The following is a 27,221-nucleotide window of genomic DNA, read 5'->3' on the forward strand; positions in this document are numbered from 1 at the left end:
CGAAAGATAAATAATGATAACAATTACTTAACTATTCCCGTTTCCAACATAGAGGGTTATTAATGATAGGACTTCCTAAAAATGGAAACTTTCCCGATATAGTAACTTTTCTCTTTTAACCAACCCGACTCAAAACCCGACTTGAATTATTTAACTGGTTCGGGAATTAATTTAAATAACCGATATGATAATTTAAAAGATTAAACGAATTATTCAATTAAGAAAACCCGAATCAAATATTGGACAACTCAACAATCCCGACTCAAAACCGTCTCTGAACATTTTAAATAACTCGGGAGTTAAATTAAATAACTAATTTAGATGACTCGGAATTAAATTAAATAACCATTTTAATGAATTAAACGATTTAAGGAAAAACCCGAGTCACACAAACAATTCAAACAACCCGTCTTTAATTATTTACTTAACTCGGGAATTAAGTTAATTAATTTAGAATACGACCCGATACGAAATATAACGATTAAATGATGAAAAATCCGTTTAAAAACCAAAACAGCCCGCACCCCTTCACACGCGCACACACACCACCACAAGCCACCTCACCACCGCGACAACCACCTGACCCAACACCCACTCTGACCTCACCACCCACGACCACCACGGCTGGTCGATTGCCGGCGAGTCGAACCAGGGTGGCATCTCTGGCAGTTCACTGCCGTGCCTCCCAAAACCTGTTCTCTCCTTTACCACCACCGCACTCTACACCCATAACCCTGTCAACCACCACAGCCCCACTCGCCGTCAACCCACGAACCAAGACACAGTGACGCCGCCGTTTCGACCTCCCCCGAGTCAACGGTGGCGCCACCCCAAATCCCAACCATAAAACTCGCCTGAAAACTCATATTATAACCCGTTTGACCACCCCCATCGATGCCGCCTTTCTCTGCCCCTACAACCACCTAGGACCACCCTAACCACCACCACTACACTCGCCACTCATCACTCATCACCCATTTCCCCTACCCCGACACCAATCAACATTAACACCTCTATAAGACACGAAACCATGACCAACATCTCGACAGAAAACAAAAAGAGGAGGAGGTCTTTGAACCTTACCTTTTCCGCCACCATAACAACCACCACGGCCGCCTAAGAACGTCGACGACCACCCCTAGCCCTTCCTTGCTGCACCGTGACCACCCATGCTCTCTCTCTCTCTCTCTCGTATTGCGTGAAAGGCTGAGATCTAAGCTGATGAAGAAGGGAGGCGGGTTGAGGGTGTGTGAGATCTGAGAGAGGCGGGTTGGTTGGGGTAGTGTTTAGGTTATCATTAGGTTTAGGGTTAGGGTTAGTGTATAATTAGGGTTAATGGGCTTAGGGTTTAATTGGCTGAAAGCTGTTAATGGGCAGCTCAATTTGGTTTAGCTCACCTTTCGAATTCCATATGAAACCGTCTTAAATAACTTACGATAGCTTAATGTAATTATCGACTCAACAATTACCCGACTTAATTGGTAATATAAAATGTATAATAATTAATATATAATAATATCCATTTAATTTATTATATAATATTCATTTAATTTATTATATAAAATACGGGGTATTACAGTCTTCCCCCCTTAAAATGAACTTCGTCCCGAAGTTCGCTCCATACCCAAACCTCGGAAGGGTATTGCATATCGTTCTTACGGATGTCACGCATTTCTAACACGGTTAACACACATTTTCGACACATCAATTACACCTAACAAATACGAAATGTTACATTCCGCCCTCCTAAAAGTAAACTTCGTCCCGAAGTTTAACTCATCATTACTTAACCAACTAACTATAATTAATAACTACCTGCGAACACAAATGTATAACACTATATAATCATCTGAGAACACCGTCATCTTCCATCTAAATTTCGATCTCAAACTCAAGTAACTCAATCACCGTGGTCTCACTGGACCGTAAACGTAACCCGGCACAAGGGCCCCACAACTCATAACTCATTACTAGTAGTTTAATCACACTTTCCTTTTACACATCCACCAACTAAAGAAGTAGGAACAAACATAGAGAACGCATTTGCATAGGTACCCCACAACTAAACGTCAACTTGGTCAACTATAACCTACAAACAAGTGTAAATTAAGCATCAAGATTTTACAATCCTACCCAACTAAAAACATGGTTACGTCCTCGTAACCTTCATTATTATTACCAAAGTTCTCCAACTCACGCTAACCACCTTTGAAAGAGGATAAGAGATTCACAACTCACGCTCCAGTTAACTAATCCTTACCAAAGACAATTAACATACAAACTCTCTCAAGGAAGCTACATTACAGGTAAAAATCATTAGTAATTATTCATTTTACCAATCATTGTAATTTTTGCTTTAGAAACATAGGGGATCAATCAACATCCGAAAAGAGTTAGGGTCAATACTTTGGTAGATCGATTTATGAAAATTTATAACCTAGTTTTCGGTCGACTTTCCTTTACTTAATTTCTGATTTAGGTCAAGACAGAATCACCGATAAAAAATGAAGACAACCAGTTTCGCAATACTTATCATCTTTGAAATATTTTTAATCCTCATAACAAAAGGGTTTGGTATTTATTCATAAATGACGAAAGCACATTGATTGGCAAATTTTTATAAACTTATTGGTCGAGTCAAACAAGCGATTAAACAGCGATATTGAAAAGTTAACATACAAGACTATCATGCATAAAATTTCGTTCTTGGTTTTGAGTATATTTTGACTGCACCCAACATCATAACATAAAGGATTAAATGTATTTAACTACACCCATTTTACAATATCCCTTACATATCATGTGAATCATTAAAGGGTTATCCATTATAATTGCCAATATAATTATCATAAACACTTTTTATTAAAATATAATTGATAGTGACGACTCGAGAATATAGATATGTCAAATGTCGTGCTACAATGGCAAAAATCACTTTAGCATTTTATGACAATATAATAACGAACATATTCAATAAGGAATGATGACACTGTTTATTATCATGTTATAGGTTTTAGGTTCAACTGAAATAATTTAATGTGATGAAGATAATAATTATAACTATGGGCACACAACTCATATGAAAGACATTAGAACTCAGATGACACCCTACACGTGTGATCATTTAGACACAATCATTACTACCACTCATGTGTAAACTCTTAAACAAAATTATTGTAAATATTCATGCGAGTATATTAGAATAATCAATTAACTTTTAATACCATCAAATTTTTACTAAGATGTGACAATATAGTTTTATATTTATATATATCCGACTACTATGCAAATATGATGCACACACCAGAGATATTACAACATGCCAAACGTATGTAATTTATGCAAACAACTGGACTCATATAAAATATCTCACCCTTGATTAAAAATCAATTTAAGTTTTTTTTTCAATTTTACTCATACTATCATGCCAACAATGTTATCAACTAAACTTTAATTTTATCACTGGTTAAGATACATAACTACTGAACATGCGACTCATCGTCGTCATATAAAACATTATAAATTCACATTATTAAGGCTCATGAATTACTCAAACAATTATCTGAAAACTCAACCTAGAACACACATTTTACATGTTTTGATTTACGTTGTAACTTTCAAAGATCACGAATAAATAACCGTTCGATTAAAACTTGATTCATACTGCTTTTATAAAACACGGGAAGTTAAAAACACAGGGAAAAAAAATAATTAGGTCTAAGACACGAGAATTTTATTTTTAAAGAATTTTCTGACTCGGTTGGTCCAAACAAACATGTGACAACACTTGGTCCAAACTTGGGTCAGTTTGCAAAACTTATTATTTAATATTGAGACATCAAGATTTTTAGTGACTTATTCATTTTGAAAACATATGCGACTCTTTTGATTGATGGAGTTGGAATTATGCGAAAATTATTAATACAATTTAAATGAGGATTTTATAAAATCATTGGTCAAACATCACTGCACGGGAACTTCCTAACCACAGTTCACTAAAGTATTTATTACTCATAATCCGTATGTCATATAAGCGTGAAACCAACGTCAAATGATCACTAACTCACGAGGCTACTTCCCATAAAATTTTCATCGATAGGCAATAAACAGAAAAAAAAAATGGTAGTAAGGTCAAAAAAAGGGTAACACCAACCAGAACGAGTTTTATCACTAAGTTATTTATTTTCTATGTTCCAATTCTTATAACTATACTATCGATACTAATCCATCCTAACTTAAGTCTCACACTGTACTTACGTAATCATCTATCCCGTAGAATCCCTTCGCATCTCGATCTATTCCGTATATCTATTCACGATTGCTATGGCTATAAACGTGCAATTCAATAGTGTTTCTAATTACTATCACAAGACTATACTAGCATGGCTTTGGAATCACATAACCTCATATTACTAGATATAGTGGTGCTATCAACACATCATTCATATAAATTACTTACCGTAGCGTTATCCTGCATAATGGTTAAAATATATGGGTCTCAAAGTATATATCAACTCAATTAGGCAATAATCAATGTATCAATCAGGTAATACTTAGGCAACGATATTTGAATTTCCTGTTCAACCTCAAGCAACTATTCTACCCTTTCTCTCGTATACACTCATGGTTTAGGTTCAACCGAGAGGACCACGGGTTCGGTGTGGGGGCCCCTAACTCATACCTTACCGTAGTATGCTCCTAATGATTCTATCCAGGGTTCATTTTAATTAGACACATCCTATGTTCATTGGGCTCATTGGTTTAGGCCTGAGGATCGTTCGCTCTGATACCACTTTGTAACACCCCGGTTTATAAAAGAAGTCCTCGTCAAGACATTCCCTCATAAACCGGACTGTTACCATCTCGGTTTCCCGAGGTAGTGAATAACAAATTAAACTCCAAGGCAATTTATATAATATTTAACTTAATTATTACAAATTCTCTTTTCAAATTAAATTACAAGAACTGACGTAAATAAAAGTGAAGTCTTCTAGATGATGATCTAGTTACTAGGTCGTCGATCCGTGTCTCACGCCCATCAAGCTCCCGTCCTATCTCTTAAACCTGTCAAGTCTGCTCCCCATAAAACGGTTCATCACAGGTGTTCACGAATACACAGGGTCAACCACGAGGTTGAGTAGGGAAAACAATAAAACAATAAAATATGATATGCATGATACTCCGTCACCTCCATCTCCGTCTCAACTCATCACACACATCTCATAACCCGGACAACTTGACCATACCGATCCCCGGTAGACTATATATCGACCAAAGCCGATCTGCCACTCAACATTTGAGGACACCAGGGCAAGTCTGCGAGAACCCTTTGGGCCTTATCACAACATCACATCGTATCTCAACATCATCACCACCACCTCATCCTCCAACTCCAATGCATATGAAATGCTCAATGATTATTAATGCAATGCAATATGTATATAAATCACGAACCGATAAATCATAAAGTCATGCCCGTTACCCGATGTTATGATATCATACTCAATACGATCAAATCAGTCAATCACCTTTCCGAATATAAATGATAACGTAAATCAACAACCAGGAATCAAGTTAACACAATTCGACAATGACGATAATAGGACAAGTGTATTTCCCTACCTCAAAGTGCCAGCAAATCCAATTAAGCAGTTAAGCAGTCCAATGGACAGATGTCCAATAATATTCCATCTCAAAATCGTTCTCTGAAAGATAAATAATGATAACAATTACTTAACTATTCCCGTTTCCAACATAGAGGGTTATTAATGATAGGACTTCCTAAAAATGGAAACTTTCCCGATATAGTAACTTTTCTCTTTTAACCAACCCGACTCAAAACCCGACTTGAATTATTTAACTGGTTTGGAATTAATTTAAATAACCGATATGATAATTTAAAAGATTAAACGAATTATTCAATTAAGAAAACCCGAATCAAATATTGGACAACTCAACAATCCCGACTCAAAACCGTCTCTGAACATTTTAAATAACTCGGGAGTTAAATTAAATAACTAATTTAGATGACTCGGAATTAAATTAAATAACCATTTTAATGAATTAAACGATTTAAGGAAAAACCCGAGTCACACAAACAATTCAAACAACCCGTCTTTAATTATTTACTTAACTCGGGAATTAAGTTAATTAATTTAGAATACGACCGATCGAAATATAACGATTAAATGATGAAAAATCCGTTTAAAAACCAAAACAGCCCGCACCCCTTCACACGCGCACACACACCACCACAAGCCACCTCACCACCGCGACAACCACATGACCCAACACCCACTCTGACCTCACCACCCACGACCACCACAGCGGCTGGTCGATTCGCCGGCGAGTCGAACCAGGGTGGCAATCTGGCTTGGTTCACTGCCGTGCCTCCCCAAACATGACCCTGTTCTCTCCTTTACCACCACCGCACTCTACACCCATAACCCTGTCAACCACCACAGCCCCACTCGCCGTCAACCCACGAACCAAGACACAGTGACGCCGCCGTTTCGACCTCCCTCGAGTCAACGGTGGCGCCACCCCAAATCCCCAACCATAAAACTCGCTTTGAAAACTCATATTATAACCCGTTTGACCACCCCCATCGATGCCGCCTTTCTCTGCCCCTACAACCACCTAGGACCACCCTAACCACCACCACTACACTCGCCACTCATCACTCATCACCCATTTCCCCTACCCCGACACCAATCAACATTAACACCTCTATAAGACACGAAACCATGACCAACATCTCGACAGAAAACAAAACAGAGGAGGAGGTGCTGAACCTTACCTTTTTCCGCCACCATAACAACCACCACGGCCGCCTAAGAACGTCGACGACCACCCCTAGCCCTTCCTTGCTGCACCGTGACCACCCATGCTCTCTCTCTCTCTCTCTCGTATTGCGTAAAAGGTGAGATCTAAGGCGATGAAGAAGGGAGGCGGGTTGAGGGTGTGTGAGATACGAGAGAGGCGGGTTGGTTGGGGTAGTGTTTAGGTTATCATTAGGTTTAGGGTTAGGGTTAGTGTATAATTAGGGTTAATGGGCTTAGGGTTTAATTGGCTGAAAGCGTTAATGGGCCAGCTATTTGGTTTAGCTCACCTTTCGAATTCCATATGAAACCGTCTTAAATAACTTACGATAGCTTAATGTAATTATCGACTCAACAATTACCCGACTTAATTGGTAATATAAAATGTATAATAATTAATATATAATAATATCCATTTAATTTATTATATAATATTCATTTAATTTATTATATAAAATACGGGGTATTACAGCTTTTTTAACAAACAATTTAGTAATATATTTTCATTATCTGCTACACGGATGACAAGGAAGAGGCCGAAGGTGATGCATCAGGCCAGCCTGAAGATAACCCAACTAGTGAGGCAGGTGAAGAGGCATCTCCTGAAGGTAATTGAGGAATCTATTAAAACTTGTTGTGTCAGAGGATGTAACTGTAACAATGTTACTGTGACGTAATTTTAACAGAAATTTACAGTGTATCTATTGTGCCTTTTTTGGTTCAAAGAAAAATTGTTAATATATATTGAATCCAATTACCTGTGACACATATGAAGAGGAAGAGGCGGAAGTTGATGAATCAAGCAAGCCTGAAGACAACTCAGCTAATGAGGCAGCTGAAGAAGGATCTCCCAAAGGTAATAGAGAAATCTATTTGCACTCGTTGTATTAGCTGATGTAACACTATTAGCACTTTATTCTTTAACATTTTATATAATGCTTATTTATTCTTGTGTCGTAGTTTTATCAGAAGTTTACTGAGTGATATATATATTCAATTATCGCTACACGGATGACAAGGAAGAGGCCGAAGATGATGCATCGGGCCAAGTCAAGAGAACCCAACGATCGAGGCGGTGAAGAAGGATCTTACGAAGGTAATTGAAGTAGCGAATTCTGATAAGAATTGTTAGTATAACTATGAGGCATTGTTGGTCCGAAAAACATTAGTAATTTATATTCAATTCAATTACTTGTGCCACAGATAACAAGGAAGAGGCCGATGATGATGCATTAGGCCAGGTTGATGACCAACCAACCAGTGAGGGAAATGAAAAGGAAGATGACGATAAAGATGAAGAAGAGGATGATGGGAATGAAAAACCAGATGAAGAGAACGATGATGATAAAGATGAAGACAGTGCTGGCGATAAAAACGAAGATAACAGTAAGGAGGATGAAGCAACTGGTAATGAAGACGTCGATGGGAATGATGAAAAAGGCGAGGAAGGAGAAAAACCCAGTGAGGCTGATGATGAGACAGTTGGCGACGAAGAATCAATAACTACTCAGTGCAGTCAGGTAGCAGAAGATGACGACGATGATGAAGTTGATATTGTCGATGATTGCAGTGATGAGATCCTGTATGACGATTACGACGAAGATACTGGCGACCACTATTTGTTCCATGTCGAAACAACTGAAGACTGGATGCGCGTGATGGATCCTCGCTATGGCTGCACAATCGAATGTGGCCTACTAGCTCCGGATCTAACACTTGTGTCCAAGACTATGATAAAACACAAGGAGATAATGGCGCCTATTCTTGAAGTTAGGAAAGAAACAATTGACTATTGTTTTATCGACGATGACGAGAACCTCTGAGATACGTGAGTACTTTATTTACTCTTACACTGTGATAAACAAAACGTTTTACTTTGCAAGTGAATACTGTTTCATTTGAATAGTTATTCTTTGTTAAACTGTTACTCTATTAAAAGGTGTTCGACTATTACATCTCATTGTCCAACAGGGAAAGGCTTGTCTCGTATGGGAAGTATCACTTCATTCCAAGGGAAGATTTAATTTCATTGGCTCCTGATGAGCTTATTTATATAATGGTGACTGAATGTTGGTCAATGTTGCTCAATGACCTCATCTTCAGAAAGGTAGCAAGTGATACACCATTGAGGATCTTCATGGGCTTGGGTCAATCGTATATTCTTGTAATAAATAAATTTTTATTCTTATTGATTTTGTGTTTCTATAATGTTTATTGACTTTGTATTTATATTTATTTTTGTAGGACGCATTAGCAACTATGTCTGTTGGAAAACCCGTTCAAAACAGACATTTAGAAGGTGAAGTTTTGCTGTCCTTCACACAGTGGATCAAATACAACCCGAGTCCACTGAATTTCAACTGTGATATGGTAAACCACATTACTGTTAATTTTTTTTTTTTATTCTTATATAAGTAGAGTGTATAGAAGTTCTGTTTAGCAATGATATATATCTGCTTAATTGCAGATATTCATTCCACTCATTCTGGAGGACCACTTTTTCTGTGCTTGCATAAATTTCATGTCGCAAACCGTTGACTACCTAGACAACAAACCCTTATATGCCAGATCCCGAAAAGCAAAAATGGCAAGAAGTGCGGTAAGTTTCTCTACTTACAGTAACAATGTTATACTTTTAAATTTCCATTAAAAAATTTGGAAATCATTGTTACAGTAACATAGATACAGTAACAGTATTACTTTTTGTGCAGGCAAATATCATGGGGAAAATGTTGTCAGAAATGCAAATTGCAAAAGGCTCCAAAGTGGAAAGTTTCCCACTGCAGAATGTGAAATTTAAATGGCAGAGCATTGCAAAAAATGTGGATTGTGGGGTTTTGATGATGATGCACATGGCTTTCTACACGGGGAATGTATTTGACTCTGAGCTGGGGGATGAACGGAAAAGAATGTTGTACCATGCTGAAATATGTGCAATACTTGTTCTTAGCGACTTGAATCAAGTACGAAAAGAGGTGCAAGGGAGGATATCTAAATTCATGAATGAAAGGGAACAGCTGAAGGAAAAGCAAAAAAAAAGAAGCTGGAAGAGAAGAAGGAAAAAAAGGAAGAGGAAAAAACAAAGAAGCCACAGGAAAAACAAAAGGAGGAAGAGCCCAAACAGCCGAGGGTGAAGTCGGTTGCTTACAAGCGTTCTCCTAGAGCAATTGGTGAAGATGAGGAGATAATATTTAAATTTCATAAAGATGATGCTATGGGATGTTCTCTAGGTCACGGTGAAATTGACGGTGATATATTTCTAGTCTCTGAATTTATGAGAGCAAATCGAAACTTCTGTCAAAGTCAACTAATGCGAGAAGGCACGTTCTTGATTATGCGTTTATGGATGATATCGACTTCCACAAAAGGTAAAATACTTGTTGTTCTTTGTAAAAGTGTTCTTTATTCATGTGTTTTTCGTAAAAGTGTTTTTTAAACATTGTTTATGTTACACTTCATTTTGCGAAAACTCTTGAGTAATCGACTCTTATGGTTCATAATGGTGAGATCCTGGCTGCGTTTGGAGACAACGGGAGGTTGACAAGAGCTGATATACTCTCACTACGTCCTAGGAGTCACACAAATTGGATGGTGTTTGAATCTTTGGTCTCTACTCTTGAATTATGTCGAGAAAGACAAACGAGGCACAAGGCGGGAGGGCCAACCATACTTTACTTAGGACTAGGTCACATGGTAAGTTGCATCGGTGTTAAATGTCTGCTTCTGTTCAATAACATATGATTCTTTTACAAGGGAAATCTAACCCTTACATTTTTTTTTTTTTTTTTTTTAAAACTACAAAGCATGCTCTCTGGCATTTGTGATGCAAGAGGATAGTGAACGATCGATATAAAGAACGAGTTGTTTGAAATTTGGGATAATTTCATCAACGCGAGCAAGGCAAATTATAGACTTGATGCCGAACTTATTTTTATACCTTGTTTGGATGGCTATCACTACTTATGTGTGTGTATTAATTTCCTCAACAAAGAGATTAGTGTGATCGACAATCAATCGTATGCTAAGCGGGAGTCTTCATTCACTTACGACATCGCAACGCAGCGGTGAGTAAGTCCCCGAGTTGTCAAATTGTATGTTTACGATTTGAGTTTCAGTGTTACGATAATACCTATCTTTGTAACATTTTTATGTTGCTTGAGTGTTACTATTACACCTATCTTTGTAACATTGTTGATTACTCGATTTCTTAATTGATAGTAAAGGAAATTAATGTTCTTTACGACAGGTAGGTTGCATGAGTGACTACCTGGACACAAAGGGCGACGTGAGGGTAACTGAAATGCTCCGCTATCCTGTGGTAAATGTGAAGTTTAAATGGCAGAAACGGGCTTCCGTATTTGAAGAGTCAGCCTGTATCACTATGACAGCCGTCTCCAATTTTTTGGGATATGCAAACAAGTCTTCTTTGCTCAACAACACATTTTATCGGCGGGCATGTGCTTCCCAAATTCTTTGCATGTTTGCTCATGGTGACATAAACAAAATACGGGCTGAATTGTTGACGCCGTTGAAATCTTCAAAAAATCAAAGAAAACAATGCGGCCTGATATAGCTACAAGGAGGGAAGCCGCTAGAATGCTCAAAGGGAAGGCAACGGAAGATGAATTGTCAGACAAACAACCACCGATTGAGAATGAACCGAAGCCACTCAACACCGAAATGCTTGTACTTCGTTTTAATGTGAAAATCAAGTGATGTACTCTAAAACAATGTTACTTTAACAACGTAATAGTATTTTGTCATAGACAGTGGAACATATTTTGGAATATTTTGGAATATATTACAAATAAGTTTATTCTTTATGTGATAACTTATTATATCGAATTCATTAACTATGTTATTCAGAATAACATGTGTGATTGCAAAAGTGAAAAAAGAAAACATAATTTGACGTTTTGAATTCTTCACTCTTGCAGCTGTTATAACTGCACTTCATAGGGAAAACGAAACATGGGTTGGATAAATTTCATTTCTTATTTTGTCTTTTCGAATTCAAAAATTAACTGTTTTTTTAAAGCATTTAATTTTGAAAACAGTTTTTAAAATGTTAGTGTTTTTTTTTTTAAACAAAAAAAGTCGAGACGAAATGAAAATAATGTTACTGTAATACTGTGATAGTAATAAATGAAAATTATAATAAAAGATTTTGACGCTTTGAATTCTCCACTCTGTGCAGCATTTATAACTGGACTTAATTATGGGGAACATGCACGTGGTTAACATCAATCATCATTTAAAAACAGTTTTCAAAGCAGTTAATAAAAGTGGTTTTTAAAGCAGTTAATTTCTTTTTTAAAAAAAATAACTGTTTTGTTTTTCACAATTATCTATAAATAATCTCATTTTAAAAAAACACAATTATGTTCGTAAACAGACGGTTTTGACGCTTTGAATTCTACAATCTGCAGCAGATATCTTTCTAAAACAGTTTTGCACTTTGTTCAAGTGACATTTTTCAAAGCGATTATTTTTTTTATTTAATTTTTAAAAACTGTTTTGTTTTTTTCAATTATCTATAAATAATCTCATTTTCATTCAACATTTACACTTCATTTTCTAAACAAAAAAATAAGCCAAGACAAATTCAAAGGTTTTTCATGTCTAATTTTTTTTTTAATCTTTTGTAATATTAAATATCTATAAAGATTATGGATGGTTTAATATTACAACTGTTGCTAAAATTTCATTTATTATATGACTACCTTGCTCTAATTGAGGGAAAACAGTTTATGTTTGTTTATAAATAGATTTTGTTTTCTCTAATTGAGGGAAAACAGTTTATTTTTCTGTTTTAATAGGTTTTTTTTTTTTTTTTCAGCAAGAGAAAAATGGAACGAATTCAAAGGAAACTAGAAGACACTAAGTTTGAACTGGAAGAAATGACAAGGCATAGAGATTCATTACTTGAGCAGGTTATATCATCTGATAGTAAGGTAATAGAAATGCTAGAACGAGTACAAGTGCTTGAAAATGACTTGAACAATGCTGAAGCGCATCTCAAGTTTCGATGGCGGAAAACAAGTGTATTGGGAAACAACTAGAAGAAAATAAGTGAAGAAATATCTTGAAACGATTTAGACCATCAATTTCTCCTTGGTGTTACAGCTCTTAGGGAGTCATATGCTAAAGTCAACCCTTCGATTAACAGGAAGTGGCCTCTTGTTGTCAAAGCTATTGAAGAGATGGAAGGTTACAGGAATAATCTGAAAAAGGAGTTGCTAGAGGCGAAAGCGTGTTCATTCTCCTCCGTGAATAAACGACTAAGAAGGGAGTAAAAGATTTAATATTTCCTTTTTATTACAGTTTATGCATCTTTGTGATGACTTATATTTAAGTTAACTCATTCTTTGTTTGGAAGTATTTCGTTTTTAATCGTGTTTGTAACACTTGTTTTTAATGAATGACATCTTAATTCGGTTAATTGTCCAATTTACTATTAGAATTGTGGTATATTAAATTGAACAACGATTATGTAACTATGTTTAAAATTGTCAAAAAACGCTCCTAAAACGGGACGGAAAAGGGTTTAGGGTTGGATTAGGCGGCACCGCTTCGCGGAGCCGCCTAATCCAACCCTAAACCCTTTTCCTTAAACAAAGGTTGTTCGTAGTACAACACTGTTACAGTAAAACCAAACTAAACCCTAGGGAAGGACGGGAGATACCCTGTCGTGGACGGAATTTAAATTTGGGGAAAAACACTCCTAAAACATACGACCGGATTTAAATTTGGGGAAAAACGCTCCTAAAACGGGACGGAAAAGGGTTTAGGGTTGGATTAGGCGGCACCGCTTCGCGGAGCCGCCTAATCCAACGCCGCCTAATCCAACCCTAAACCCTTTTCCTTAACCAAAGATTGTTCGTAGTACAACACTGTTACAGTAAAACCAAAACTAAACACTAGGGAAGGACGGGTGATACCCTGTCGTGGACGGAATTTAAATTTGGAGAAAACGCTCCTAAAACGGAACGGAAAAGGGTTTAGGGTTGGATTAGCCGCCTAATCCAACCCTAAACCCTTTTCCTTAAAAAATCGTAGTGCAAAAAACCAAAACTAAACCCTAGGGAAGGACGAGTGATACCCTGTCGTGGACGGGATTTAAATTTGGGGGAAAATGCTCCTAAAACGTACAACAGGATTTAAATTTGGGGAAAAACACTCCTAAAACGGGACGGAAAAGAGTTTAGGGTTGGATTAGGCGGCACCGCTTCGCGGAGCCGCCTAATCCAACCCTAAACCCTTTTCCTTTAAAAATCGTGGTGCAAAAAAAACCAAAACTAAACCCTAGGGAAGGACGGGTGATACTGTCGTGGGACGGGATTTAAATTTGGGGAAAAACGCTCCTAAACGGGACGGAAAAGGGTTTAGGGTTGGATTAGGCGGCACCGCCGCGGAGCCGCCTAATCCAACCCTAAACCCTTTTCCTTAAACAAAGGTTGTTCGTAGTACAACAATCATTAGATAAAACCAAAACTAAACCCTAGGGAAGGACGGGTGATACCCTGTCGTGGACGGGAATTAAATTTGGGAAAAAACGCTCCTAAAACGGGACGGAAAAGGGTTTAGGGTTGGATTAGGCGGCACAGCAACACAAAATCCTATTAATTATTGATAAGGTCACAATGGCACTGTAACATCATAACAGTATCAAACTTTTTTCTTTTTAGCTGCTTTCTCAGCAGCTATACGAAGAGGGCATGTTCTCCTGTCGTGGGTAACTCTTTCTTTGCAGTATGCACATAGCCTCTTTGGCTTGGCTGCTTTTTCAATGGCCTGTTGTTTAGCTGACTTCAATCTTTTTCCGCTGCCCTTGTTGCGTGCTTGTTCCGGAGGGTGGATAGTGACTTCAGACGACGAGCTGCAGCCCAACAGAATCTCCATCTCTTGGTCTTTTGTAAGCGGTTCAATACATAACTTTTGCCGGAACTCAACTAGGAGGGATGCTAACTCTTCCGTGTGTTCAGCAGGTAAAGTTTTGAGAACACCAACTATCTGACGGAACTCTGACCATACGTTGCACAAATGACTATTATCAGACGTAGCCATATATGAATCCTCAATGACATTCCCATTCGAATCAAGCCTGGAAGTAAAACAGCAGGTTACTGTTTATCATGGTGACAATGTTACTATAAAAAATTATGGTTACAATGTTATTGTAAAACAATTACTGTAACAAGTCAAAACTGTCACTGTAATAATGTTTTCGAATCAAACCTGTTTGCTGCGTGTGTGTTATTTAGCCAACGATCTACAATGTACTTGCTTGGTATTCGCCCAATTCCTTTGCCCTTGTACACCCACACAATATGCCTGCAGAGTAATCCAATTCTTTCGAACAGTTTACACTCGCATACTGCATCTGTGCTTCTAAGGTCCAACCTCACCTCGAAAATTATGTCTGTCTCAGTATCGATTACATGAATTATGCGCACATGCTCCTCCTTCTCCAAGTCATTAACACCACTTGAATCGGCAGCCATTACTTCTTCTTGAAACACCTTGAACACAGCATGTGTGTATATAATAGCGCCATGCTTTTCTATAGGTAATTCTGTCTTAAGCTCAGGGAATGAGTGGTCGTTGTTATAATCATCGCACCTTCGTGTATAGCGCTCTTTGGTCCATAGCGATTTGGAACCTGGTTTTAATGCAACAAGGATTCGGCAACAAATTATTTATGTAACAATGAAACAATGGTATTGTAACATACACTTTGTTCCGGCATCTTGTAAGGAATGAAAAAGAGTTGTTTACCTCATCCAAAATTCGACCAGTGTACCAAAGTGATTCTCATAGCGCTTGAAAAACGAATTTGTACTTTCTGATCGTTGTGTTGTTCTTAATATGCAGCCCAAGGCAAGGTCACGATGGTAGGCAGGAATCCAATGGTGTCTGTCGTCGAACATTGTAGTCAACCAATCATTATCTTCCAGCTCGAAATCTGAAATGACCTTCTACCACTTCTCTTCGAACTCCGACGGCTCCATATCAGGGTCCCAAACAACAGCGTTGAAGCGAGCAAGGAAGTCCGTGTCTCTGCAGAGATCTTGAACCAACTTTGTCCGTGATCTTTTGTGTAATATGCCACATACAATAACGATGCCTAACTGTTTTGAAAACGAAGGAAAGCTGTTGTATGCGGTCATAATGAAACGACAAGTCGAACGTGATATTGACCAAAGTGATAGGGAAAGAGCAAGTGAGTAAATTATATGTTAGTAATTTAGTTACAGTAACATTGTTATTGAATAACCTTGTAAAAGAGGAAGAGATGGAACAGTGGTAGTTGGAGTCAGAAAGTTGTGGTACAATAATTTTAAGTAAGTCTGTTACAGTAACATTGTCACACTATTACCTTCTTTATGCCAGGGCATTGATCCGTGATCATGAACTGCGGCTCTTTTTGTCCCATGGCAGTCAAGAAATCGTTGAAAGGTCCATTGGAAGGAGATGTCATCCTCGTGTAACAGGGAGACAACCGCAAACAACACCGACTTTTCGTGGTGATTAACACTGTGAATGGTGTAAAAACCATATCATACTTGTTGGTTCCGTAAGTAGGGTCGAAGCTCACAGCATCCCCAATGAATGAGCAGTTTCTAATACATGTAGCATCAGCCCAAAAGAACTTTGTTAGACGATTTTGCGAATCAACATCATAGGCGAAGTAGAACTGGGGTTGGGTCGCTTTGAGTTTCTCGAGTCGATCGATGAAAAGGTCAGCATCTCTTAACCCAATGTAGCACTTGATATCTCTTTGAAAGTTCTTAAAATCTATCAATGTAGCACCGATATTTTCATACCCATTGACAAGTTCCTTAACCTGTCTAAAGGTCAATCCAGCGCCAATATTCAACTTGGAGTTGTCCAAGATAAGCGTCTTCTGGAACATATCAAGGGATCGTGAAATCTTATCGAGATCTCTGTTACAGACAGAGGTGAGATGATGATTGTGGACTTTAGAAAACTCGTCAATCATAGTTGGGCCATCAAGGCCATGTAGAAGGGCAAATCTGACGTACGCTCGGCATCCAATTCTTGTGATTTTAACTCGTCGTGCAACTGTACTAGCTGTGGACGAACCATCACCCATATTCTCATCATCCTTTGTTCTGGGACGCTGTTTCGGTTTAAATTCCCTGAACCCTTGACGGTTGCAGACTACGAATTTTTGGTGTGCAACACCACCTCGTAATGTTTTCGTACTATGCTTCCGAGGGGTAAATCCACATGCCCGAGCATAAACCTCGTAGAACTTGATTCCAGCCTCAAGGGAGGCGAAAACTGCACCAATAGTAGGTCTAAACTTGTGCTCAACCACACGCATCCAGCGCTCACCTCCATTAGGCGTGTGAGACAGAACAAGCTGGTTATTTGGGTGAGGATTGGGTTGCTCTTGGACAATTGGCGTAGAATGGGGTTGAGTACTTGATGCCTTGAGTCGTAATACAAAAAGGAAAATGGAAAATGAATATATGTGATTGTGTTACGATAACATTGATATTGTAACAAGTGAGCACTGTAAGCATTGACAAAGCAGAACAGGGAATATACGAGACAGGGGAACAGGAATATACAAGACAAGAAAAGAGGTCAAATATAATGAAATTTGACCGAAATTGAACGAGAAAATCAACAAATACAAGGATATTTGACCTAATATTTAAGACGAAAGCAACTACGAGTATAATCAAAGGAAAGGAGACCGTAAATTGGAGTAGAAGTGAACGGATTTCATTAAAATTGAAGCAAACATAAAATCGATTAACCTAAAAAAGCTGAAAAGCAAAGAATAAAGACAAATATAATCAAAATTGACGGAATGTGACAATAAAAAGCTGCGATTGTAAGCGACGAAGCGAGAGGAGAACGCAAATATGAAAATTCGATAGGAAAAACAACAAATATAAGGATATTTCACCTAATATTAAAGAGAAAAGCAAATACGAGAATAATCAAAGGAAAGGACACCGTAAAATTGAAGTAGAAGTGAACGGATGTCATTAAAATTGAATCAAACATAAAATCGATTAACCTAAAAAACTGAAAAGCAACGGAATAATGAAATTACAATAGCGAATGATAAGCGACATAGAATCCAGATGAAATCGCGAAAAGGAAAACTGAAAACGAAAGGATTACGGAAATTACCTGTTTGCATGTTAATGTCGGTAGAATCTGCATCCATTGTAGCAACGAGAACCTGGAAAACAGATTTAATTTGATTGATTTGTGAATGAATTGATAAAAGCGAGTAAAAAACAGGAACCTAGGGTTTGTTTGCTTGATTCAGAGGATTATTTTGACTTAGAGAGAGAGATAGAAAAAGCGAGGGAAAGAGACGGAGGAGAGAAAGTGGCGAATTATGAGGGGAGGCTTGAATTCTTAGCTTTTATAGGTTTGTTATAATTTCTGAGATTTAATCTCAGCCGTTGATTAGGAGTAGATCTAATGGATGAGATTAAAATGCTAGACTCACCTAAGATACCTAGACTCACTTGATGCAATTTATATATATAGGTGGGTTCCGGTGAGAACGACCATTCGGTGAGAACGGTGAGAACACACTAGATACATTAGAATATATATAAAATGTAACACCCCGACCCAAATCGGGTCGGGAGCGGTTACTTATGATAGCTCACCAGGCTGTGTAAATGGCCCACAGATCAACACGGGTCCTTTATAGCGCATTTTGTTCTCACTCATGCGCATCCCGGAAACCTTCCCAGGAGGTCACCCATCCTAAGACTACTCTCAGTCAAGCACGCTTAACTTTGGAGTTCTTTCGCATGGATGACCATAAAAGAAAGTGCACTTTGTTGATATGAGTAGTACTTTCAATCCCTTTAAGCACTAGTCATTTAAGCCTATCACTGAACCTCTCCAATTACTGTGGGGTGTTACAGTCACCCCCACTTGAAGAACGCAACGTCCTCGTTGCGCCTGGGAGCATAACCGCTAACCCAGAATCCTCCCCCGCTAGGTGTGTGATCACAATGGAGCGTATAACCACTGCCTCCAGGGGCGTATAACAACTGCATCCGATCACCACACGGTCGCAGGGTTGCTCTGATACCACTTGTAACACCCCGGCCCAAACCGGGTCGGGAGCGGTTACTTATGATAGCTCACCAGGCTGTGTACATGGCCCACAGATCAACACGGGTCCTTTATAGCGCATTTTGTCCTCACTCATGCGCATCCCGGAAACCTTCCCAGGAGGTCACCCATCCTAAGACTACTCTCAGTCAAGCACGCTTAACTTTGGAGTTCTTTCGCATGGATGACCATAAAAGAAAGTGCACTTTGTTGATATGAGTAGTACTTTCAATCCCTTTAAGCACTAGTCATTTAAGCCTATCACTGAACCTCTCCAATTACTGTGGGGTGTTACATAAAAGGTACTTTCTTTTTTTTTTTTTTTTTAAACCAAATCTTATATATACACTTTTAACTAAAGTAGGTACACTTTTTACCAAAATTCTATATACGCATTTTAAGAATGTAGATACACTTGTTTTTTTTTTTTTTTACCAAATCTTATATACACTTTTAACTAAAGTAGATACACTTTTTACCAAAATTCTATACACACATTTTAAGAATGTAGATACATTTTTTTTTTTTACCAAATCTCATATACACTTTTAACTAAAGTAGGTACACTTTTTACCAAAATTCTATATACACATTTTAAGAATGTAGATATACTTTTTTTTTTTTTTTACCAAATCTCATATACACTTTTAACTAAAGTAGGTGCACTTTTTTCATGAATCTTAGATACACTGTATAACAATCCAGATACATTTTTTTCGAAGTTTTTTTACATCTACTAGATACATTAAAATACATGCTAGATACATTTTTTTTCATAAATTCTCAGATACACTTTACACTACTATAAATACACTTGTTACATAAATTTTAGATACATTTTATGACGACGTAGATACATTTTTGTCTATACTAGATACATTTTTTACATAAATTCTAGATACGTATTATAGCAATGTAGATTGATGAGTAGTATTTTGGTAACATTTTACCCCTAATTTATACCTTATTCTGAGTCGATTTTGCGTGCTTAATTGATTAAATAGCTCATTTAATTACTAATTTATAGTAATTAGTCGGCTTGATTATATTTAATAATTATTCGGATTTTTTATAATTTTAGTATTACTAATATTTTAATGTTTATAATTTGTAGGCGAGGTGGTATAATAAAGTAGAGATTCGAGTTAGAATAAAATGAGATGGAAATTAAGGAGCAAGTCTCGTTGGGACTTGGGACGGAACAGAGTCAAATGGAAGAGTAAAAGAAAACGTTGACTCTCGTGCAGGTAAGTCAAAGTTGACTTCACCAAAAATCACAAACACACAACACATCCCCTGCTCTTTCATCATTCATCACCTTCATTCCCGTCTAACCAGTCATCACAACATTCAAACCGACCAAAGCCAAAACCCGATCAATCCACCTTCACCATTGAAGCATACTCAGCTCGCTCCACCATCATCACTCCGCTGCATCTCAGGCATGCCCACGACGAGGCCTACACACCAGCATGACCAAACCCGCATCTTCATCACCAGACCACCACATTCTTCAATTCACCATGACCAATTCATCATCATTCGCATCAATCGACCACCATGGCTGAACCATTTCGAATTCAAAGCCCAAGTTGCAACTGTCACCTGCAATTAAACCGAATTTATTAAGTATACAATTTATCAACAGCACACCTACGACACTATATACTGCCACCATTAATACCGGTGGCTAACACCACCACTACAAAAAAATGTCTTGGTAGGAACCAGACTTTTTCCTCCGTTGGAGCACCATCACCGCTCCATTTCCGTTCCCTGACCCGCACTTGTTCATCTCCCTTGAAGGCCGTCTTCGAAACACGACCAACACAGCCACATTACCCATCAAGCAACCATCATTATTAACAACTCCCAACACCATAAACCACCACTAACCGCTGCCACCAGGAATCGAACAGACTTGATGACCACTTATGTGAGACGTCGCCAGAGCATAACCGTCGGCTAGACCAGGTGACAGCGCAACTCCGACGAGAAAACGTTCCTAATTGAACAAACCACACAAAAATCAATCTAGCAATTGAATCGAGACAAGAATGGCTTGTCGCCACCGCACCAAATTAGAATTAAAACTAACAAATAAACACAAATGAGTCCACCTAAATTCAATATAAACTTTTTATGTAATACAAACGCTACTGTCGAGTGCCGAACAAGCATTTCCCATCAGCCTTCCATCATTACTTATCATTATTCTTACCTGATCTTCAAAGTTTTCATATGTCATTGGCCCATTACAATGATTGCTCCAACCCTCAATTTAATAAATTAATTACCTCAGCTAATTAAAAAATGCAAACACGACAAACGTCGCCGTTTAGATGCGTTATCGCCGTTAATACGACATCGTTAATTATACTTCGCTTGCTTCTGAGTCGCATATGCTCTATTTTCTGCCAAATCTAACCGGAATACCCAGTTATTTCAATTTTTGTGATTTTGATTGATTTTGTTGCATCTTGTGATGTCAGCGATTTCAGCAGATTCTCCTTTCCTCAAACTTTAAATTACTTCGTCGTCGTCACAAACATCGCATAAACATCGTGATCTCGAAAGATGATCGGATTCATGCCACCGTGATGTCGAGTGAAAACGGACAGTTAGGGACTTGTGCCGCTGGTTGTGGTGCCGACGTGGTGTTGACCTCCGGGTAGGGACGGTGGTGGCCCGAGTGGCGGAGGGTGGAGCAGTGAGTGATGGGTGGTGTGGGTCGAATGAATATGTGATGGTGGTGAGTGATTTTATAGAATTGATACCCTTTGATTTATATTTTAATCGTATGGTTATATTATATGGTTAGTACGTTCTCACCGTTCTCACTGAATGATCGTTCTCACCGGATCCTAAATCTATATATATATGTGTGTGTGTGTGTGTGTGTGTGTGTGTGTGTGTGTGTGTGTGTGTGTGTGTGTGTGTGTGTGTGTGTGTGTGTGTGTGTGTGTGTGTGTGTGTGTGTGTGTGTATGTGTGTGTGTGTGTTCAACATAACTTAAATAATCACATAGCGATTCCATGACACCCCATAGTGACCGGTTCAAAGTTGTAGGGCGAGATCGCGACTTTAGGACGTCTCCCAAACCTTTGCATTAGCTCCTAGCAACTCCTACCCGGGTTCATTTTATTTTGACTCCCTAGATTCATTGGGTTCATTAGTTACAGGTTCCAATATCGTCGCTCTAATACCACTTTGTAACACCCCTATACACCAAGTGCCTTACAAGGACAACCTAATGCATGGGAATGCTACCATCTCGGTTACCCGAAGCAATGTATATCAAAAGGACCATAAAAGAACGTACTTTATTAAATAAGTTTAAAGCAATACATGTCCAAACCAAAACTGTCAAATGAAAATACAATTGTTCCAAAATGCTAAACCAACTAAAGTAAATAATCGTTTAAAGACACAGCGGAAGACTTTTAAACATCTCGTGGTGACTCAACCCAGCTATCCCATGCGCGTCCATCTCATACCTGCTTAATAACTGCTCACCATCCCCGAATGGATCACCACAGTTTTCAAAACATTTAAACGGGGTCAATTACTGATTACACAAAACACAATATATAAGATACTACACACACAATATCCAACTCCGTCACAACTCCACACACCTGACCACACACTAAAGTGTGTAGTCCTGCCAGAATACCTATCACAACAGATATTCCTCGCCGCCAGTGGGGGACCGCAGCCGTACCCACCTAACCCCCGCTCATCTCATCCGAGCGATAACCCATGTTCATTAATGTGTACATCCCCTTCTGTGGCGGGTTCCACAGAGGGCGAATCAAGGGCGTGAAGCCACTCGCGCAAGTGACTCCACTCAGCCGAGGGCGCACCTCGAAAACCACAGACAATTATACAACAACAACTCCAACACAAAACTAACATGACATAGATCAACAATAAACATAATCACCACCAACAATTATGTAACCAATAACCGAGTAGGGAAACCCTACCTGGAATAAGCAATCACGAGATCGTCACAAAGCAACTAATCAATATCGTTCCTCTACGAAACCTCCTCCTATAATCACATAACATACAATTACCATCTAATACAACATTATACTCCCAAAACCCCCCCAATCTACCCAATTAGGGTTTTAAACAAAATCAACGAAACGGTATAAAAATCATACAAGGAACTTACCTACGACACGACGAACTCACGGTGTAAAGAACGCGACGATCCGACAACTTTAGCCTTTGGGATTTGATAGTAACGCGAAGAACAAAAGCAACGTAACTGTTTTCTCTCTTGAAAGGTTTTTAGAAAAGATAAAAGTGATTAAGGAAGTGACGGAAAGCCTTAAATATTAATCACGCGTTACTAACAAAACCCGGCTAAAACAACCCGCAGAATCAACTTACTCGATCGAGTCCCCATCTTACTCGATCGAGTACCCTTCAGTAGAACACTGTTTCGTAAACCAAACATACATACTCGACAGAGTAAGCACCACTCTATAGTGTACCCATAGACATAGAAAACCGTAGTATTACAAACATCATAAAATCTGGATCCTCACTTTTAATGTGTGGTTTTCCATTGTCCTGCTGGATAGTGATATTTTTGGTCATTGATTCTGGCCACTTGCTTTTAATAACTGGTAGTAAGTTGGTAAGTAGCATCTCCTTGGTGACTTGTTTGTTGATTGAAGCTACTGGCTTTGTTTCTACAGTACTAGCTACCCTGTTTTTGTTAATTCCTTTTGACTGGATCTTGGAATGTAAAGATAAATATCCCAAATTTTCCATCGAAGATAAGGTTTCCATTTGCATCATATATGGGTCTAGATACTACTGCCATGAACAAAACCTTAGTGATTAAACTTTTGCTTTTACGTGCCCTATGTGAATCAATTTCTTCTTGCAACAGAAAAAACTTAGCTTGATCTTGTGTGATATAAAACCATTTCTTATCAATATGAATAACATTTGACATATCTTTAAGCTTCAAAGAAGAAGATATTATATCATAGCTTAATTTTGAAAGGGAAAAGTGTAACCTCTTAAACTTGTTCTCATTAGTGAGAGAAGGCTTTAAGGCCCAAATATGACATCTAAGTTTACCTTGTTTAACCCAATTGGCAATAGTGGTTGCTGAAACGCCAATATCGTTACTGAAAGTTACTAATGAGCCTCTGTCTCCCTTGCTTGTTGCTAATATTAGCTCTACTGGAACTTGCATGATGTCCCCGTCTTTGTTTCCCTTCATCTTTGATTGTATTTGCCATTCTTCACCATTAGCTCTATGTTGCTTTGCAACTCTCCATATTTCAAATATGGTTTTCATATCAACCTGAAATTTGGCAGCAATTGTGGTCATTGGTCCTCTTTTTGGCGTGCCATTAATTGTATTGTCGAATAGAAAACATGCAATTTTATGTCTTTTCTCATTTGTAAGATTTGGACCACACACTATTTGAGTATGGTGTGAATGTGACTGCCTTTTTTTTACCGTAAAGCTTCTGTTTTTCTTCTCTTTGTTTGTTATACTAACAGTTTGTAAAGTGCAGTTCCATAGAAAACGCATAAGGAAGAAATGTTAGAGTTGAAGAAGATGGAAGAGCTAAATAAGATGGAAGAGAAGAAGAATAAGAAATGAAATTTGGCAACGATTTTTTCTGATGTTTTATTTTCTGTGTTATGTAAAGGGGTTGTCCTCTCTTTAAACTTAGTGTAAATGTAAGATTTGGTGGGTAGCATTTGGGGAAACATTTATGAGTGTTTGAAATCCCCCCTCCCCCACTATGTACTTTGGTGGGAAATATAACACCCCACTTGGAAATGTAGACAGATTAGTCACTTAACAAAACAGGGCCAAAATTTCGTTAATTGTAATTACCATCTGCCCAATTGCACTTCATCATATACTTTTTCATTTCTTATTATACTTTCTTAATCTTTGTGCAAATAGAAATGGGGTGAAAACAAATGTGTAGAGGGAGTAATTTTTATCAATGCAAAATGACAGATGTTGATGGTGTAAAATGCGCGTCGACAAATGTGAAAAAGCAGACGTAAATAATCTGTTAAGACGAAGGGAATATGCGGATAAACCACCAAATTAGTAATTGGGACAAATTGGTAGAAAAAACTTAGACGTAGGACAAATTGGGTAAAAAAAATCAAAGGTATATTTAAGTTAAAATTTAAATACAAAATAAAATTAATGATTCCGTAATCAGCAACTCTCTTATAGGACCGTCCTATAGCATAGGACGGCCCATTCATAGGAATTAGCCCAATAGTTAACAATTAATGCTGATTAGTACTGTAATTAACAAGAGAACAAAAAAAGCAGTTAACAACTATTGTACTTCATAGTCGTGCTCTATTCTTCCTACTTTTTACGTGAAGAAATTAAGAATTTTTCACTTTTCAGTTGAAGGAAATTTTTTTCACTTTTCAGTTGAATATGATATCATAGGAGGTTTTGGCATCAGATTAGAAAATTATAAGTTCTTAAGCTATAATCACATGTTCTTATTATAAATTAATATGTTTTAGCTTTGAATATTTTATGTTTTAATTTATACGTAATTTTATTAAATTTCTCTTATTAAACCCCTTTTTTGAAAGTGGACTTCCAATGTTAAAGGTTAAATTGTCAATTAAAATTATTGGGTTTTCATCTTAGAACCTTGAGTTTTAAATCAATATAAATCTAAGGTTTTGTATCTTAGTTAAATTTATGGATTTCTAACTTAAAACATGAAGTATTCAAATCATATCTCCCATTTATGCAAAGGAAAGTTCAAACTTATAAATAAAATATGTTTAGATTAAAACATGAATGTTTATTTTAAAATCTAAAGCCTATAGGTGTCACCCTAAATAGTAAAATTAGAGCGCCCAGTAAGATTTTAAGCGAAATCAGGGTTTTCATGTAAAATCCACTTGTTTTTAAGTTATGAACCCATGAATTCAAATTTGTAGCTAGACTCCTTACATAAAAATATCGAATTATCGAATTTTAAGGATCTACGAAGTATAAACTGGTAACGATATTAAAGTAAGAACCATATTGTAGCCAATGTGGGATTTGAACCCACACCTTGTAAATTGCACACGCTCTTCCATTTGAGCTAATAAGCTATCGAGAATGTTATAAGTGTACAACATAAACCCCTAGCATTCAAATAAAAAATGCGGAGTTTTTAGTTTATAATTCCATGAAATGAAATAAGCAAAAGTTTCTAGTGTAAAAATAGACAAAGAATAAAACTACTATTATTTTAGTCTAGTTTTAACTTTACAATGTCGCCCAAATAAACAAACTACTAATCTAAACAAATTAGGAATTTATTTGAGCAGGAATAACAAAGAACATAACTAATCCTGAATCTATAATTAAGGGCGAACATTTACATTTGAGAGAGGTTTACAGTTTCACACATATCAGATCAAATCCATCATGTTAATCTGACAAATTTGGGTTTACATTAAATTAAGGACTACAAAAAGTGATACATTATTATAAATTGCAACGATTAGAATCAATGGCAAACAAACCTTTTTAGAAATTTGGGTGATGCTTCCTTTGACGACATATTCTGCATGCCAAAATATTGAACTTCAGAAATTGAAGACGAGCGTAAGAGACATAGAAAAATATTGTTTTGTTGAAGATCATGAGAAATGATGTAGTTATGATCTCAGAGATGAGAAGTTACTGATAAAGTGGTAGTGTGTTTGACTCTTTTGCTCTAAATAACCAACTATTTTTAAGAGTGGGCTTGAATGATACTGAATCCGTCCTATACACTATAGGACCGTCCTTTATAACAATTAGTGTTCTGTAATCAACATGTGCTAATTTTTCTACCTATTATTTTCTCGACCAAAGTTCAATATTGAACTATAATCAACAAATTGCATTTTGAATTCACCCTTATTTTTAACCCAATACTAACTTGTTCTACATCTAATGGACTTTCTATATTCTGAATTGATCCATAATTATGCTAGGCCACCACTCGCTAGTGGTGAACAAATACGGTTTTTTAGGTATACAGTCTTAAAAATCCTAAAATTCGTACGAATCCAACTCGGTTTAATAGGTTATACGAGTTACAAGTACCCGGTTAAATTGAGTATACGATTTCTCGGTTGTATTTTACTGCTTTCTACCTTATGAACTTCTTAGTAAACTTTTGAGAATTACCCATATTATGAATTATAAATTTATGGATAATTTTCTTTTTAGACTTTTCTTGTTCTTTTTATATAATCTAA

At 37.4% G+C, this 27,221-nt stretch overlaps 2 protein-coding genes and 1 long non-coding RNA gene across 3 annotated transcripts; all 3 read right to left on the minus strand.

The window, feature by feature from the left end:
• Positions 1 to 14,489: 14,489 nt before the first annotated feature.
• Positions 14,490 to 15,751, minus strand: LOC141619069 (protein FAR-RED IMPAIRED RESPONSE 1-like). The gene is made up of 3 exons (XM_074436100.1): positions 15,625 to 15,751; positions 15,060 to 15,483; positions 14,490 to 14,925 (listed from the first exon to the last, which is right to left on the minus strand). The coding sequence occupies exons 1-3, from the start codon at positions 15,749 to 15,751 to the stop codon at positions 14,490 to 14,492; spliced, it is 987 nt and encodes a 328-aa protein (XP_074292201.1).
• Positions 15,752 to 15,799: 48 nt separating this feature from the next.
• On the minus strand, positions 15,800 to 18,033 carry LOC141619076 (protein FAR1-RELATED SEQUENCE 5-like). Its single transcript, XM_074436109.1, has 4 exons — positions 17,997 to 18,033; positions 17,336 to 17,364; positions 16,201 to 17,280; positions 15,800 to 15,952 (listed from the first exon to the last, which is right to left on the minus strand). The coding sequence occupies exons 1-4, from the start codon at positions 18,031 to 18,033 to the stop codon at positions 15,800 to 15,802; spliced, it is 1,299 nt and encodes a 432-aa protein (XP_074292210.1).
• Positions 18,034 to 22,242: 4,209 nt separating this feature from the next.
• On the minus strand, positions 22,243 to 24,703 carry LOC141623773 (uncharacterized). Its single transcript, XR_012533624.1, has 3 exons — positions 24,054 to 24,703; positions 22,937 to 23,004; positions 22,243 to 22,455 (listed from the first exon to the last, which is right to left on the minus strand). It is a non-coding gene; the product is annotated as an uncharacterized LOC141623773 (long non-coding RNA).
• Positions 24,704 to 27,221: the final 2,518 nt, after the last annotated feature.

Source organism: Silene latifolia, chromosome X (assembly GCF_048544455.1).
Source record: "Silene latifolia isolate original U9 population chromosome X, ASM4854445v1, whole genome shotgun sequence".
Lineage (NCBI taxonomy): Eukaryota > Viridiplantae > Streptophyta > Magnoliopsida > Caryophyllales > Caryophyllaceae > Silene > Silene latifolia.